At 37.9% G+C, this 16,711-nt stretch overlaps 2 protein-coding genes across 3 annotated transcripts; one reads left to right on the top strand and one right to left on the bottom strand.

The window, feature by feature from the left end:
• The first annotated feature begins 3,108 nt into the window (after positions 1-3,108).
• On the top strand, positions 3,109-4,479 carry LOC147517249 (protein TIC 20-II, chloroplastic-like). Its single transcript, XM_086589571.1, has 2 exons — positions 3,109-3,829; positions 4,218-4,479. Exon 1 carries the CDS (start codon positions 3,185-3,187, stop codon positions 3,812-3,814), a length of 630 nt encoding a protein of 209 aa, XP_086445697.1. The 5' UTR covers positions 3,109-3,184; the 3' UTR covers positions 3,815-3,829; positions 4,218-4,479.
• Positions 4,480-5,265: 786 nt separating this feature from the next.
• LD (Homeodomain-like superfamily protein) lies at positions 5,266-16,208 on the bottom strand. 2 transcript variants are annotated; one of them, XM_086589566.1, is made up of 14 exons: positions 15,872-16,208; positions 15,778-15,805; positions 15,572-15,702; positions 14,986-15,491; positions 14,810-14,903; positions 14,634-14,727; positions 11,971-12,094; positions 11,837-11,879; positions 11,700-11,743; positions 11,253-11,341; positions 9,263-9,688; positions 9,041-9,190; positions 6,969-7,612; positions 5,266-6,525 (listed from the first exon to the last, which is right to left on the bottom strand). In XM_086589566.1, the coding sequence occupies exons 1-14, from the start codon at positions 16,058-16,060 to the stop codon at positions 5,542-5,544; spliced, it is 3,546 nt and encodes a 1,181-aa protein (XP_086445692.1). In that variant the 5' UTR covers positions 16,061-16,208; the 3' UTR covers positions 5,266-5,541. The 2 variants fall into 2 exon arrangements, with proteins under 2 accessions (XP_086445692.1, XP_086445691.1); XM_086589565.1 differs by having other exon boundaries at positions 9,041-9,688.
• Positions 16,209-16,711: the final 503 nt, after the last annotated feature.

Genomic DNA, 16,711 nt, shown 5'->3' with positions numbered 1-16,711 from the left:
GCCACGGCTTACCGCGGGTATCTAGTTCTTCATAAAGCAAATCCAAACATTTTCTTGAGACCGGGTTTTACGAGTTCACGAAATAAAGGAATCCGGTGGTGGTCTTTGGGTTACAATCGGACTCTTCTCGAGCGCACCTCTAATCTCGGGCAATTTGGATCTCTAAAATCGGGTGGATCAAGTAAAACATACTTAGAAAATCATGTCTGTTTGTGTTTCCTAGAACACGTTTCACCTGAGCATGAGACCCTTCGACTCTATTGGTCGTTGTACTCCCAAAGTGAATGTGTTGATCGTCAACAACATACGAATCGATCCTTGTAAGGCAACCAAGTCTCTCGCAGATAACTAACAAAATTGGAGTACTCAACCCTATAGTGTTTTTCCAAAGCAGCAATTCTACGGTTGAAGATATCCTCAGTCCTCGATTTCACTACACTTCCACGAACCGCCTTTATCTACTAGTTACGTGGTGGGAAAAAATCATTGCATTTCTGAAGGGCCGACATAGAGATATGCCATCTACGAGATGCTTGTGCGCGTCGTCGAAACACAATATCAAAGACCCGTCAAGGCCAAGTCCCCTGTCGGACCACGATCCGCGGATGGCCTTTCTTCACCCAAAGAAACCGTTAAACCGACGCAAAAGCCCACTCATAGTCTATCGCCTGTTTTGGTTTGGAGCAACACTTGACAGACCGTGAAAGACTTCCGTGTTGAAGTCACCCCCACAAACCGCATAAAAAGGCCACCGATACTTATTGGTTTTGTAGGTCGCGTCTATGATGAAAACTTTTGGAAAAGTCCGAGCCATTTTAACCCGTCGGATGGGCCCATAACAATCCCGTTATCTCATCCGTTATTCATATCCTCTCTCACCTCCTCGAAATAATGGTTTTCTGCTAACAACTCACGCAATCTCTGCATTTCGCGGCGGCCGTTCATATCCAATGTCCTCACCTTGTGCCGGCATTGTAGACTTGAAATATGCTAAATAGGTTATCGAAACCTATGTCCGATGGACTTCAAAACTTCTTTAGGTTTAACTCCATTTTGAGTCATCTCGACAAGAACTTCGAATTGTGGAACGATCGATCGTAGTAGCAAATGCATGTCCTTCAAGGGTGTTAAGCTAATGGATGGTTGTGAACACCATTAAGAACGACAATTTTCCAACTATCGGCGGTGTCGTTGGAAAATACATCTTAACTTAAATGGACATCCACGTTTCATGGTTCCCGTATTTCTCTTATTAACTTTCTCTGCTTTTTGTGTGAACGATACACCCGAACTCTCGCATTCTAAATCCGACCTTGGTACTTTCGGTTCCGTTAGCATTCTGCGACTTCCCAATTACCACAACCACATTACATTGTTTTCCCCGAGCAGTTGCCCAACCAATTACGTCACTACGTGTATGAAATACCTAAAGATATGAAAGAAAACAACAATCAATAAACTAATATAATTTCATTTAGAAAATAAAAACAAGTGAAAACAATGCCTACTATGTACCTCTTCCGTAGTAAAATATTTCATTGTATCCATTGAAAGCGGTTGAACATCATCCACGCCATTCGAAGTTTCCAGAGTTCTCGAACGCGAAGGATCCTAAATAAAGAACGGTTGTTAATTGATGTTTGGCTTAAGTACCAAATGCCACAAACGACATGGCCAAAAGATTTGAACTTGGAAAAAATATGACTTGCTATTTTTTTGGCATTTGAACGGTGTGGCCACACCGTTTGGACTTAGTCTTGAGCGGTGTGGCCACACCGTTTGGACTTAGTCTTAAACGACATAATGCCACACCGTTTGGACTTAGTCTTGAGCGGTGTGGCCATGTCGTTTAAGACTAAGTCCAAACGGTAATAACCACACCGCTCAAGACTAAGTCCAAACGGTGTTAATACACCGCTCAAATGCCAAAAACGAGAAAGTCATATTTTTTTCCAAGTTCAAAACTCAAACGATATGGCCACACCGTTTGGGACCTGGTCAAACGGTGTGGCCATGTCGTTAATGATTAACTTCAAACGTTGTGGCCACACCGCTCAAGTCGCAAAAATAGATAAATCGTTTTTTCCAAATTCAAATCCCAAACGACATGACCACATCATTTTGGACCGCGGTCCGATTGGTTGTGACGAGACCGTTTGGTGTGAAATACAAACGACCTAGCGGCGTCGTTTAATTACTACATGCATAATTATTACATGTATCATCACATGCACACATCAATAATTCCTACATGCATAATTATTACATGTATAATCACTGTATGCACATCAATAATTCCTACATGCATAATTATTACATGTATAATCACCGTACACATTAATAATTCCTACATGCAAAATTATTACATGCATAATTACTACATGCATAATTATTACATGTATAATCACCGTATTACATCAATAATTTCTACATGCATAATTATTACATGTATAATTACTACATTCATAATTACGTTTAATTTAGATTTACCTTATTCTTATTAAATGCATCATCATCCATTCCTCTATTTTCTTCACTTTGAACTTGTTCTACATTCTCTTTTGAATGGGGTCACTTGGAACTTGTTACATATTTTTTTCTTCTTGAATGGGGTCATGATGCATTACATTTTTTCTTCGTCATCTTCATGTTCTAAAATGGGGTTGGGCTCTTCCATTTAGTGTTTAGTCTTTGGGGTTTAAGGGTTTAAGGGTTTAAGGGTTTATGGTTTTTTATGGTGGAAGAGAAGAATAATAAAGAAAGGGTTGAAAAGGTTGCAACAAGTCAAATTGACTTTGGTTTGGGGTCTGCCCAACACAAAACAACTTTTGGGACCAATGACACATTTGTAATAAGTGTTTTAGTTTTTGGGCTCTGCCCAACACAATATGGGGTCCGGCAGTAACAATTAACTATAAAGAAGGGACACACTTAGAATAACCATTATTTCACTACCCTTTTACTTTTACTAAAAAGGTGTTAGTTCCATTTTAGGAGTGCCAATACCGCGGGCGTTTATAGATCTACTTTTTCTTTTCTTCTTTTCGGTCAATCGTTTATAGATCTACTGATCTGATCTAGTTGCATTTAGATAAATTATGTGGAACAAAAAACGTGGGCCTCAGACCACTTTTTATACAAGTTCAATTCACTCTCAGTCTCACTTGACTGTAAAAAAAAAAAAATGGCTGCAACAACACTCCTTCGCTTCTCACTCCAGCCATCACCCCAAACCCTAAAATCCCCATTCCTATCCCATACTCCAGTCCCCCACTACAACTTCCCTACTCCCCGCATCTCACCAATCAAACTCTCAAACTCAAAACCCATCATCGTAATGTCATCATACCAACCAGTCCCAGCTACAGAACGTCTAATTTCAGCCTGTGCCTATTTCCTCCCATTTTTCAACGGGTTGCAATACGGCCGCTACCTATTTATGAAATACCCATCACTTGGTTTATTAATAGAACCAATATTCCCATTATTAAAAGCATATAGATCAGTTCCATATGCTAGTTTTGTAGCGTTTTTCGCTCTCTATCTAGGGGTAGTAAGGAATCCTAGTTTTAGTAAATATGTGAGGTTTAATTCAATGCAAGCTGTTGTACTAGATGTATTGTTGGCATTGCCTTTGTTGTTTCAAAGGATTTTTAGTCCTGGGAAAGGGTTGGGTTTGCAGTTGTTAGTGATGGGGTATAATGGGATATTTGTTTTTATTGTCTTTTGTTTTTTGTATAGTTTGGGCTTTTGTGTTTTAGGGAGAACTCCTTATTTGCCTTTTGTTGCTGATGCTGCTGATAGACAGCTTTGAAGTGAAGGTTTAAATGTAATGGTTGACTCTAATCAAGTGTTTTGCTTTGTGTTTTTCTGTGGAAATGGAGTTGATTTTGTAAATCCTTATTTTTAGAATGTCAGTGTTTAATTTTAGTGATAAGCCGGTTATTGATATTGTGGATTTATTAAGACTTGTGTAATTGTGTAAGCACTATTGCGCTAAGTAGTGTATGGGCGTATGGGTAGTGTACTATATTGCTCGAAGAAATTTGCAGCATTGAACTGCCTAAACATATCAACAAATTTTATCAGCATTGACAAGAACCAGGACCAACAAAACCCAAATTTTATCTTACTATGTCCTTTAAATACAATAATGCAAGTAGTTCAAATCATGCAAGCAACAGTACTGACTTTATTTTTTATTCCGCATATGACAGTAGCAATGGACATGCTGCAGCCAAGGATGTTGAAGGAATCACCTTGAGAGCAGCAGCAAGGAGGTTCAAAATGCTATGTATTAAATTTAACCTATTAGACGAAGGCTAAGTGCAACTCTGAGATGAGTTGTATAGCTTGTAACCTTTGTATGCATGAAGCATTTCCTCTAGATGTTTGTCAGCGGTTATGTACGCGCTAATGTGTTTCTGGTGGATTGGTAGCTAACTAAGCTAAGTACTAAAGGTCGCATTGGGGCTAGAAGCAATGTGTGAACCTAGGGCACAGGCAAGTGCCCAGACAATACTTTGAGTGCTTTGATTCGGTTTATGGCTTTTAATAGAGTAATGAACTGCAGATTTTCATATAAAAAAAGGGTTTATGGCTTCAGAACACACCATTTTTGGAATCTTGCACTGTGGAAGGATATGTGGTTGAAACTTGCCGCAATGCCGAGAATCAACATCAAACCATTGTCTAGTGTGCAACTGTATAACGAAGTGAACAGATGCTTTAAGTTGCTCACCATTTAAGGGGGTAGAATAAAGCACATGGCTGTACCTCTGTAAAAACTTGGGAAAACCATGTCTTCGAGATCTAGAAAGTGAAGAATGTGTCCTGAAATTCCCAAAAGATTTGTCCACGCTTCTCTTTAAAGTGGCAAGTCCTTAGAAGCATTGTATATCGCAGGGATTCGATAGACAATAAAAGTAACCAAGTGGGCCTTGGCCCTCAACAAAGTTAACGGTGAGAAGAAATGCACTTGAATTTGGGACTCTGCGTTTATGAAGCCCTCAAATTTCGTCACGAATGGAATAGTTTCTTTTGTTCATTACTACACCGGCATGTCAGCTGTACGCGGTAGCTAGCTACTCTCTTGATCCATTTTTAATATTGACACTCAAACTTTCTATTAAGAACTTGTGCAATGAATTCAAGTCCATAGAAGTCCCGAAACATGAGGGTAGATGAGAGCTGTTAGGCCTTTTCTGCTAAAGAATGAAGTACATTTCATTGACTGATTGTGTAACTACCTCGAATGCGAAAAAATAAAAACAATATTTAAATTTCATTACTAACTACATGTTTCAAAAAAATTCACGGTTACTAGTGCAGTTTCAGAAAACGGCCCATTCAGTTACAACTGGCCATCAAGCCTCCCCAGACAACTCCTTATCTTGGCTACAGGAGGGAATAAGCAAACGGTTTTGAAATTGGCAAGTTTCCTTTTCTTCTCTATTTCAATACTAGAATGCTTTCCACCTGTCAGTGCTCTCTAAATGATTTAGAAACTGCAGTCCTACAGGTTTTACAAACCCCAGTTGGCTACCTTCTGTCACGCCAACCTCTATTACCCTGACTATGGTCTCGACGGCTGGAATCCCGTCTCCTTGACAAATCAGGCTTAGAATTCCGGCCACGATCCCTTCTAGAATCCGAAAAAGATCGACCAGAGTGATAATCTGGGGACCTAGACCTCTTTCTTGGACTATATGTTTCAAAATCTTGCTCATCCACAAACTCATTTCTATCCCAGTTAGAATGGTCAGGCACAGATGGCTGCATTGCCTCTCCATGGAAAGAGTTGTAATTGTTTTGGTTTGATTGAGACCAGGGGTTTGAGCCAGAAGCATCATAGCTACTGTGTCTCCCGCCCCTGGTATCATTCATTTGTGTCTGTCTGCTAGAACTAGCTGTATCCCACTGCAACATTGGTTGATGCATATGTTGCATAAACGATTGTTCGGGTAAAGAAGGCGACTGATGAGTTGGTTGCATTGTCATCGTTGGTGGAAATGTTACTGGTGTTCCATCAGGGAGGTTCGGCACGACCGATGTCGGTGCAGGTTTTACTGTTTGCATTTGTCCGTAATTCACTGTCTCGTGTTGCAGTGATATTTGTCCAAAACTCATCAACTCTGGCTGCAGGTTTTGATAGGCTGCAGCCTGCGGGGGATTTAAGGTGTACGGTCTCAGGTTTGTGCTTTGATTCATGTGTAAAAGTTGTCTCTCTTGAGAAGCAACCGAGACTGAATGACGATTCAACCCAGCCGCGAAGTACTCCAGATTATTATACCGGAGCTCCTGATTTGGTTGTGGTACCGTGAAGTTGGTTGCCTGACTTTGAAGCTGTGTCAAACCTTGGGTGAACTTGGTTGCATGACTCTGATGCTGCACCAAACCAGTAGCTGAGATATCGATTGGAGAAGGGACATTGGGCGCAACTTGAGGGAAAAAATAAGCTTCTCTGTTGGTCACTGAAACCGGCTGCTGGAATGAATTGTTGCTCGCTTCGGATCTCCATCCATTCTGCCAAACAGCAAACCCGTATCAAATAAATTACAAAAAGAAGAGAACTCAGACGATACATGCACTTATAGTGTGTGCGATAGATGTACAGGCCAAACACGGTTGCTGTAATCACAATTGGATTTAGATTATCAACAAAACCCTCATGTCTCCTTGAACCCCTTGAGATTCTAAAAGGAATGCAATATCTATAGGGTAGACAGTATTAATATTGACAAGAGCTATGTCCACCTCACAGAGGAGTCTAAATTATAAGCTTATCTGATTGAACAGATTCTAGGAAGGTCTTCTAGGTGGTCAGAACGCCATGCATCTAGGCGAGACTACTAGTCTTTTTCCATATATATTTCCACGGGTTCCTTACGTCGTTTTTTAAGATGAGCTAGATGGTATGTTCGCTTTAGTCAACAAGATACAAAATAAAGTCAAATTACGTTACACACCATTCCGCGTTCTGATGGAGGAGTTGGAGATGGAAGTGACATTGGTGTTGGAGATGGAAATGAATGTGGAGTTGGAGATGGAAGAGACGCTGAATGTGGAGTTGGAGACGGAAGAGACGCTGGTTCCTCCTTGATGTTTCCATTCAGCCCATTTAAAACCCCTGTTAAGCTACCTCCACTATTCTTGATCATATCTAGCAATTGCACAGTCTCAGCACTTGAAAAGTTACCACCTTGGCCAGAAGTTAAGGCAAAAACAAGTTCTGGGTTTTTGAGAAGTACAGCTAACAACTCGAGATCTGGCTCTGGAGCGTTCTCACTGAAACTAACAGGAGCAGCTTTCGGAACAGCAGGAGGTACCGAAGTAGTTATAATAGTGCGAGGGGGTACTGAAACTTCTGTTTCATAAGCTTCAGGTACTTGTTCTGTTGGAACTTCTTCAGGTGCTTGTTCTATTGGAATTAGCGGTGTCAAGGTATCATCATAGTCCATCTCAAGGTCCCATGGATCTTTTGGATTGGGAGGAATGTCTTGCATTCTCTGGTATATGGTCTCCTTCTCCCTTCTTATTCTCCCAGTCTGAATTTCAACTTCTTTGCTGTTCTCACCCACACCAACTCCCCAATGACTGTTCATTCCCATCTCTGCAAATCCTCATTGAATATAATATAACATTAATTCAGTAAACCGAAAAATTTAGTGAGCAATGCTTTCCAGGAAATATGAGTGGAAATTTTGAAGCAAACAAAAATTGTGTTTGACATGTCAATAAAATAATGAACACTTGCACAAATGGGCTTCTTCTAATTTGGGAGGCATTAAATTTCCCTCAAAAAACAGATAAAAGAAATGCCATGTACTAATGTATTTGACATAAAGGCTTCAACCTTGCCTCAAATAAGGGAAATCCAGGAGAATATTTGACTGAGCACTGTCCTTTTTAGTATACCGAGAAGGTAAGCTGATGTCTTGGTATATGCTTCACCATGACATCAGAGGAGGCAATTCCATCAAAAGTATGCAAGTTGAGTGGCGAAGAAGTTTCAGTGAAAGGTGGCTTCCTTTTTTTGGCATTTAGTAGTGGAGCCTTCTTCCAAGCCATAAACAGAACATTTCTAGGCGTTGTAATCATTGCATCATCAAAGCAGATAGGGCAAAAGTGTAATGTCTTTTGCACCAAAGCCAAAAGAACCCTCTAATTAATAATCTTCTTGTAATTTTCAACAGCATTTAAAGAACTCATCAGATTAGTAACTAATAGTAAAGTCTGCTATCATATTTTGTTGTTCTATATTCAAGAAACAATTATCAGTATCAAGAAGCCAACAACTTCCTTCATGTTATAGAAGTCAAAATACGACTGGTTAATTAATTCCCACAACAAATTAACGCCAGGTCTGACACTGATTTGAAAATTGTATTGGGAAAACAGATTGCAATTCCTTGCCATTCAAGTTACAAACTTTCAAACCAAAATCAAGAGTTCAGAGGAGTATTGCCAGCAATTAGGCTTTGCAAATTAATATGCCTTATCTTAGAAAAACATTGTCTATACTTATAATTACCCAGATCAATTCTGGTTTTATATTCGATGATTACATGATGCTTACTTTCAGGCAAACAAGTTACACTTTCGACAAGAAATTTGGGCCAGATATACGCAGTTCGAAACTTCACCTTGAGCACTTCTGAGGGATTTTGGTAGGGTGCTCAGTTGCCCTTTTTCAGAACATAAACTAACGAAAATTTTGACTGTGGGAACCATTTAATGATTCCTCTACAACACAGCTTATGACGATGACTGTCAAGAACACCAAAAAGCTGATTCAAGCACTACCCTCAAATTATATTTGAAGTTTTCAGGCATTTGGATTTTGAGCCCATAAAAAAAATTATACGGACACATAAACTTCAACTCTGTCTCAGGGATCTGCAAAGCTATTTCCAACCCCATGAAGGTTCAGACGCATTTTCAAATTGTGATATCTTATTAGAAGAATATATGTATTGTATACAACAATAAAAATTAACAGGGAAGGACTTAACAATAAAAACATGTAACTCAAGTGTACCTGGCGGCATATGCCATGGGATTCGATTCCTGTTCAACTTCTCCAATGGGGATTCCTCGGGGCCCAAGCTGGGCTTTGAATCCATCGAAGGCTCTGGCGGAGTTCGACAAGTTTCTGAAGGAACCACCATAGGTTTGCCATGTTCCTCAACTATAGGACTTAAAGGTGGTTTCAGTGGCGATGAGAACTGACTGATTTGAGAATTAGGAGAATTGTTATTACCTTCTGTCTTCAGCTGTTGATTGTCATTAACAGGTAGTTTCGATGGAGACGATAATGGACTCAGGGGGGAGTTGGAAGAATTGTTTAAATCTTCTGTCTTCTCAGAATTAGGAGATGCATTCAGACCTGTCTTCAGCTGTCGATTTTCAATGACAGGTGGTTGCAGTGTAGATGATAATGAACTGATCTGAGAAATGGAAGAATTTTTTAAATCCCTTGTCTTCTGCAGTCTACTTTCATTAGAAGATACCCCCTTCCCATACTTGCTTTGCATGAATGATGCACGCATTTTTGCTTTCTGGATATCATCGGCTGACATTGGACGGCCTTGATTTGTAGGGATAGCTCTAGGGACCTGAGAACTTCTGGCAGTGGTATTTCGACCTGGATGTTCCATCAGCTGGACTTTTCTACGCTCTTTGGTTTCTGTAGCTAGTTAAGAAAATAATAATTGTTGCTCCCTAATAAGTTACTATGAAATGGTTCCAGAATGGCACAGAACTTATACACCAATTTTGTCATAAGTGTCACATGATTAAAGTTTTTTAGTTCTGAGCAGATCAAAGGCATTTGAAACACCAAAACCAAAGTAAGAAAGGTATTGCCCTTTAATCAATTATTTTTACATGATTACGGCCTAACTCAAACACTTTACTATTCACACGCAATGGAAGGAGGCCATAGATAGCTGATGTTCAGATAAGCAAAACTCAATACTTAGCCAGGCTAGAATAACTACCTTATGAAGACATTATTGATAGGGAGCTTAAAAATAGTTAAAAACAGTATAACTACTTCCAGGCCAGCATGCATTTGTCCATCACTTCTATCAACACAGATCTTCAGTCCCAGAGCCTTTTTCAAGGTGCTCTTCCATAATAAATGAAAAATGTACTTTACATGATTGTAGATAGCATATTCTTCCAATCAGCTTCCATAACAAATCATTGAGAAGTAAAATTGCACTTTACAATACCCTAGTCCATATTTTCTGCTCGATACAATAAAAGTTTCAGACACCCATAGATAGCATACTGCCAGTGTTGGAGAACTCCCATAGCATACTTTGGGCGTTCTTGAGAACACACTAGTCCATATAATGATTGAGACTTTTAGAAATTTTCTATCTTACACAAGAAACTGATTGTTAAGAGTTCTAAGGTACAGTTGAGAGATTTTTACTATGTAAACCTAGAATTTTTCTATCCAGACATCTGTGAGAGAAAGCAATACTCTCTTATCTCTCCAAAGTTTCTTCTTCAGTAGCAATAACTCTGATGTTATCTACAATTAAGTACAGTAGCTTCAATGGAGTTAAAACAATTCAGTGACATGAATGACAGAAATACTGCTTAAAAATCTTGTTTAGTTAAACTGATTAAGGCAGTTCATGTGTGATCGCAGACGCTTTTTTTCCCAAATGCGTTATAGCGTCTGTTATTAAATTACTTTTGACTGAATAACAAAGATCCATTACAAATGTCAAGGATCTCTCCTCATTCAAGACCTCTGATGTGGGGGTGGCGGTGTGTGTGTGTGCACGAGCGGAAGAGTGGTGGTGAGGCTGGGGCTAATGAATTTCAAAATTAACACATAGATCTTGATCAACTTTATCGTTCTTAATAGTAAACTTTATGAGAGTTGACCTGCATACCAGTAAACCTCTATTTTATTTTTATTTTTTTTTGGGGGACATTGGTAGACACCATCTGGCCAAGCACTGATTCCATTTTCAGAAAGTGACGCATTATATAAATATTGCCTGCTCAAAAAAAAGGTAATGAACCTCTATGGTACGAACAAACTGCGCATTACCTGCTCTGTGCAGTATGTATCACTCAACCATGTACTTCTAAGTGTGACAAAAATAATTTGATCGGGATTCAAAATTGTTACTTAATCCAATAATCCTTAACTGGTTAAAATCTTAAGTGGTTAATTGAAATCTTGTTAAATTCGAATAAGAACAAAACAAATATGCTAAGGATACGAGTTGATGAAACATTGCGAGTATGATTTTTGCTTGAATCGTCGCTGGATGCTTGGAGTAGCTTTTGGGTCAGAAGGGGTTCAGATTTCCTGAAGAACAGAGTATGGTTGCAGATTTAAATTAAAGAGCAAAATGGGTATTCAATATAATATACATCAGCAATCACATCCAAGGGCCTGTTTGGACGTGCTTCTCCACGTTCACCACCTGTTTATGTGGCAGTGAAATATAGAACGTGTTCTCGTTTCCATTGGTACTAAGTTTTCTTCTCATGATCCAAAATAAGTAGCAAGTCATTTTATTTTTATTTTTGTCCTAATTGAATTATGCAACACAAACGGAACCGTCCAGATCATTATGGATGACTTAGATAAAATATCCAATAACATGGCACACCAAGCAGGCCCTCAGAAACACGTGTAGCCAACATTGATAATTGAAAAATACCTGAAGCTTTCTGAACTTTCTAAAGCAAGAGATAATATTTCCTCCTGTATGGCAGATGAAAACAAAGCAATAAGATCCCCTCATATAGGCAGGGGGGAATTACCGCTTACACAAACAATAAGTTTTTATACACTTACAGGGAGGTCAAGGTTTGCATGCCATTCAATGGTGGATATGTCACTGCTCATGCACACACAAATTACGATCACATCAAATAGAAAGGGAGGAAAAAGAGAAAAAAAAACAAGAAAAAAAGGAGTAAATTCCATACCTCTGCCAGAGGCTTTTTTCTTTTTGTGTGGCAACAGGAGTTGAAGATGGTCTCTTTAAAGCATGACTTCTTACGAATAGTTTGCTCCATCTCGATAACAAAACTTTTGCCCTGTTCGATATGTCTGATCTTCAAATCAATTAAATGAGTTTCAAAAGGTAACCATTGTAAATGGAAGAAAATACAGGTAAGCAATAATTGGGAACAAAAGCATACTTAAAGTACTCTTCAAAATAATTATGCAAACCCAATCAAATTATAAAAGTAACACTTTCTCCTTTGGCAAATTATAATGTGAGAGAAATTTTGTCAATTAGTCAACTCATATCATCATGATTTATCACGTCACATCAATGCTGCACTACGACAACACATTCGAGAACAAAACACCAGAAGAAGTATGAAAAGGTGAAGAAGCTTGTCTCTTCACATAACCAAAACTCAATTAGATCAAGCAAAGAAAAACAACCTCGTCAAGAAACATAGAGGGGGGATGGTTATATGAACTCCACGTTATAGTGACTCCAAACTTACTCACTCCTAAAAGTAGACTTACAAGATAAATTGAGGGCTAATATTTGGTGGGGATATACATCCCATAATGGAGAACACCCCACAAAAAATCAACTCAATTGAATGTCTAAAATTGTCAAAAGTTGTAACCAAATTTTTTTAAAAAAAACTGGGCTGTTGGATAATCCATAACATTCAAAACAATTTTTTACGAGGTTGTACATCTGATTTTTTGACGAAGATGATCTCTATTATGTGGAGAACATGATAGATTTTATGTGTAGAACACTTAACATTGATTTGCATACAATCTTGAGGTCAGTTAAAAATATTAATATTCGTCTATCATACTTCCATATGACCAACAGCATCTCTGCCTTTTTCTCCTGATACCAAAATAATGAAAATATGCTGAAACCATGGATAGACTCAATTGGTTGGTTTGGTTTACTCAGATTTAAATTTTTAACAGTTTAAATACACCACCAAAATCAACATGAAGGCCCAAACTAGGGGTGGCAATAGGTCGTGTTGGGTCGGGTTCGTGTCGTGTCATATTCGGGTCACATGTTAAGAGAGCAAACCCAAACCCGACCCAATTACTAATCGTGTTGAGTTTGTCAAACCCAAACCCAACCCGCCTATATAACGGGTTACCTAACGGGTGACCCGCTAAGCCAGTGGGTCAATTTTAGATCAGTTTTGGATCGGATTTACATACAACTTGTATGCAAAATATTTAGTATTTCACGATTTTATTTATAAAAAATATATATATAAAAAAAAATATGCATTAATTCTCAAAAACCATCCATAATTTAATTACATATTAATGAAAATTAAATAATAAAACATATCTTTATTGAATGAATCAATATGACAGCTAATAATTCTCATTTTAGTCGTTTATTTTAAGTAGTTGGGATAATAGATGAGATTTTAGATCAGTTTTGGATCGGATTCACAGACAATCTGTATGCAAAATATTTAGTATTTCACGATTTTATTTATCAAAAAAACATATTTAAAAAAATATATATGTATTAATTCTCAAAAACCATTCATAATTCAATTACATATCAATGAAAATTGAATAACAAAACATATATTTATCGAATGAATCAATATAACGGCTAATCCTTCTCCTTTTAGTCGTTTATTTTAGGTTGTTGGGATAATGAAACTTATCTTAAAACAGGTTATACAGTTCACGAGTTGATAACCCGACCCATTAGACCCGAGAACTAATCGGGTCTACTAACGGGTTACTCGGGTTAACATGTGACCCTAACCCAACCCATTTATTTGACGGGTTCGGCAGGTAAACTCTTAAATGACCCAAAAGCCTTTTTTCCCAACCCAAACCCGCTAATTTCGTGTTGGATTCGTGTCGTGTACAAAACTGCCACCCCTAGTCCAAACCCAATTGAGCGGAATGATGACTATGAGTCAGAAAATGCAAAAGAGGACATTGATGCATTAGAATAAAGAGTAGCAACTGAATGGATAGTTTGGATAAGAAAGTGAAATTGGTAATGAATACAAGCTCAAGCTAAACAACTGTCTAACATACCCTTAGTAACACATAGATCATAGATTGATTTAATCAGAAAGTGCATAAAACATATAATATATGCTCCTTATAGTGGTCCACCATTGACTTTTTTTCCTCCCACAATATTAAGTTTGATTTTGAATACCCAAAAAAGTCCTTGACATCTCCCTCATGTACTTTTGCCCATAGAAAACTGAAAACATTCAGCTGGATACAGTTCTGCCAGATAATTACAAGTCCTCACCAAACTAAGAGATTATATATTTCATTTCACTCCCACATTCCAACTCTACGTTTGAGTGATTATTGACACTTCAATCATCAAGGTAAAGCTGATGATTAAAGAATACTTAAACACATGAAATGAAAGCAAAATGTTATCAATAGGCACACAATACAACAGTGGCACACTCAGACCTAAAACCACTAAACTTTGTAATGCACTAAGATCTGAAAGAAGAATTTGATGCATAAGTCCAAAACCACACAAGAAACATACGCAAGAGATACATATATTCTGTATATTTGCACATATATATACAGGCACATATCTATGAATGGTAGATACAAATTCAGAAATTCATAATAAATGCACCTGATGTCCGGTAAAAACGAAGCCTGTTAACAGTTTGCAGAATAGCTGACATTTGTGCAGGCTGAGCTTTGTGTAATGGAAGATGACAAAGAACCTGTATAGTGACCATTTCAGTCTAGTGCATGTCTTTTCTTAGATCATGTATGTTAATCAAAGCCAATTAATGAAATATGCACCTGGAAAACGACTAAAAGAACAGTTGTTTGTTCTTCAAGAGCTGCTTCACTCAACCATGCTACCAACATCATTAGACCCCCTTTAGTAACAAACCTGAAATGTAAAGAATGGTCATATCAAGTACTCGGTTATACAAATGATAATTGCTCAAGCAAAAAGTAGTTGCACTGTGTACCAATATAACACCGAAGAATTTTGTATTTGCAGGATCCACTCCATCAGCTTTGCCTGGCCAGAAAATGTTACTTCTTTCCTCATCATATTGAAAATATTTTCAATAAATTTCTTTTCAAAATCGTCTGCTCCAGGAATCGTTTCTTGCTTTGATGAGCAAGAGGGGCCTTCTCCATCAGTCCTAGGATCCACAGAATTCAAAGGAGTTGGATTAATGACATGCATGGAAGGATCAGAACTAGAACACTCTCCTTGTGATGTCTGTCCAGCATCGGGCGTAATTGCATTAGGATCCATGGTATTCAATGGAGTTTGAACCGTAGTATTCAATGGATTTTGAACCATAGTATCCAATGTAGTTTGATCCATAGCATGCATGGCAGGATCAGAGCTAGTAGAACATCCTCCATGTAACGTCTTTCCGACATCAGACTTGACTGCTTTCTCCCTAGACAAACGAACAAGCTTCCTCACTCTTGAACGTTGTCCAGCAAAGTACTCCCGAACCTGCCAACAGAGAAAGTTTTAAATGTAAGAAAGCGAATCATCAAAGAAATAGAAAAAAATAAATTAAAAATAAAAAGCACCTGTGTGATTGTAACACCACAGAGAGCACTGATCTCACGTGTTTCCTTCTTGGTAATAGTATCTTTTATGGAGAAGACTGATTGCATCAGTTTTACTGCCTTGGGGTTTAGTAAATCCCTTGGTCTTTTTCCTGCAAAAGATAAAATTATAATTACAATATATATATACACATTATAATAACGAAATGGGCAATGAAATAAGTTACCTATATTTATCGATAGTGCCCCAGCAGCCTGCACAGAGAGAAACAAAATTAGAACAAATAAATAAAAATAAAAAAAATAAAATGTTAGCAGTACCATTTCTTGAGAAAGAGGATTGACAGCAGTGAGTCTGCATTGTGTGACAACAATATTCTGAAGCTGGTGGATTTGGGAATGGAATAAATCTTTCTGATATTCCAAGAATTTGGAGAAGGAGTGAATTGAGCTTCCGATATTTATGTCTGTTAATGTAATCAACGCTTTCTCTTTCATATTCTTCTTCATTGATGAATCAATCCAACACTAGATTGGGGCATTGGGGCTTTTAGCTGGAACTCAGCGACTAGTAGGGTTTGCCTACTTTTTTTGATAAAGAGAAAGACAAACGCTGACGGCGAGATCTAATTTTGACTTGACCCTTTTTTCTGGTTTCTGAGATTATTGGAATTTTGTTGATATTTCAAACCCTTTTTTCAAATGATGTTGGCTAGTGTTTTTTTTTTTTTGCAAGTGGGGGACACTGAGCATTTTGTTCTTCGAGGTCAAGTTGCAAATTTGATTTATAACCGCAAAAGAAATTTTCTACCGGCTACATCAACTACATACACTTCATGCACTGAGCCTATGTTTCATAGGAGCTGTGGCAAATACAAATTTTGTCACAATTTGCCACAAACAAACTTGTTATGTGACAATTACAAATAATTTGTGGCAAAATTTAAATTTGTCACTGTTTGTTTGATGATACTGTGGTAAATATCATTTGCTCTAATTTGCAACATTTTCTACTGTTTGATTGTCCAAATTTGCCGTGACAAATATTTCAAATATTTTATTTTTTTCATTTTGTATGTTTTTTTAATATTTAAGATTTAAAAATTATAGTCACTCTCCTGACTTCATCAAATTCAAATCTCATGAGTTGTAAATGAGTTG

This window comes from Coptis chinensis, chromosome 2 (genome assembly GCF_015680905.1).
Source record: "Coptis chinensis isolate HL-2020 chromosome 2, ASM1568090v1, whole genome shotgun sequence".
NCBI classification, from domain to species: Eukaryota; Viridiplantae; Streptophyta; class Magnoliopsida; order Ranunculales; family Ranunculaceae; genus Coptis; species Coptis chinensis.
The sequence above is the reverse complement of the archived record's forward strand: the minus strand, read 5'-3'. Positions and strand labels throughout refer to the sequence as shown.

What these genes read in the sequence shown, in the direction of transcription:
- LD (XM_086589565.1), bottom strand. Translation starts at nt 16,060, where the DNA reads ATGAAGAAGAATATGAAAGAGAAAGCGTTGATTACATTAACAGACATA. An exon ending in TTCTTTTAGTCGTTTTCCAG is followed by an intron (nt 14,728 to 14,809) that starts GTGCATATTTCA and finishes GTCACTATACAG; the next exon opens with GTTCTTTGTCATCTTCCATT. An exon ending in GAAAAAAGCCTCTGGCAGAG is followed by an intron (nt 11,880 to 11,970) that starts GTATGGAATTTA and finishes GTGCATGAGCAG; the next exon opens with TGACATATCCACCATTGAAT.
- LOC147517249 (XM_086589571.1), top strand. Translation starts at nt 3,185, where the DNA reads ATGGCTGCAACAACACTCCTTCGCTTCTCACTCCAGCCATCACCCCAA.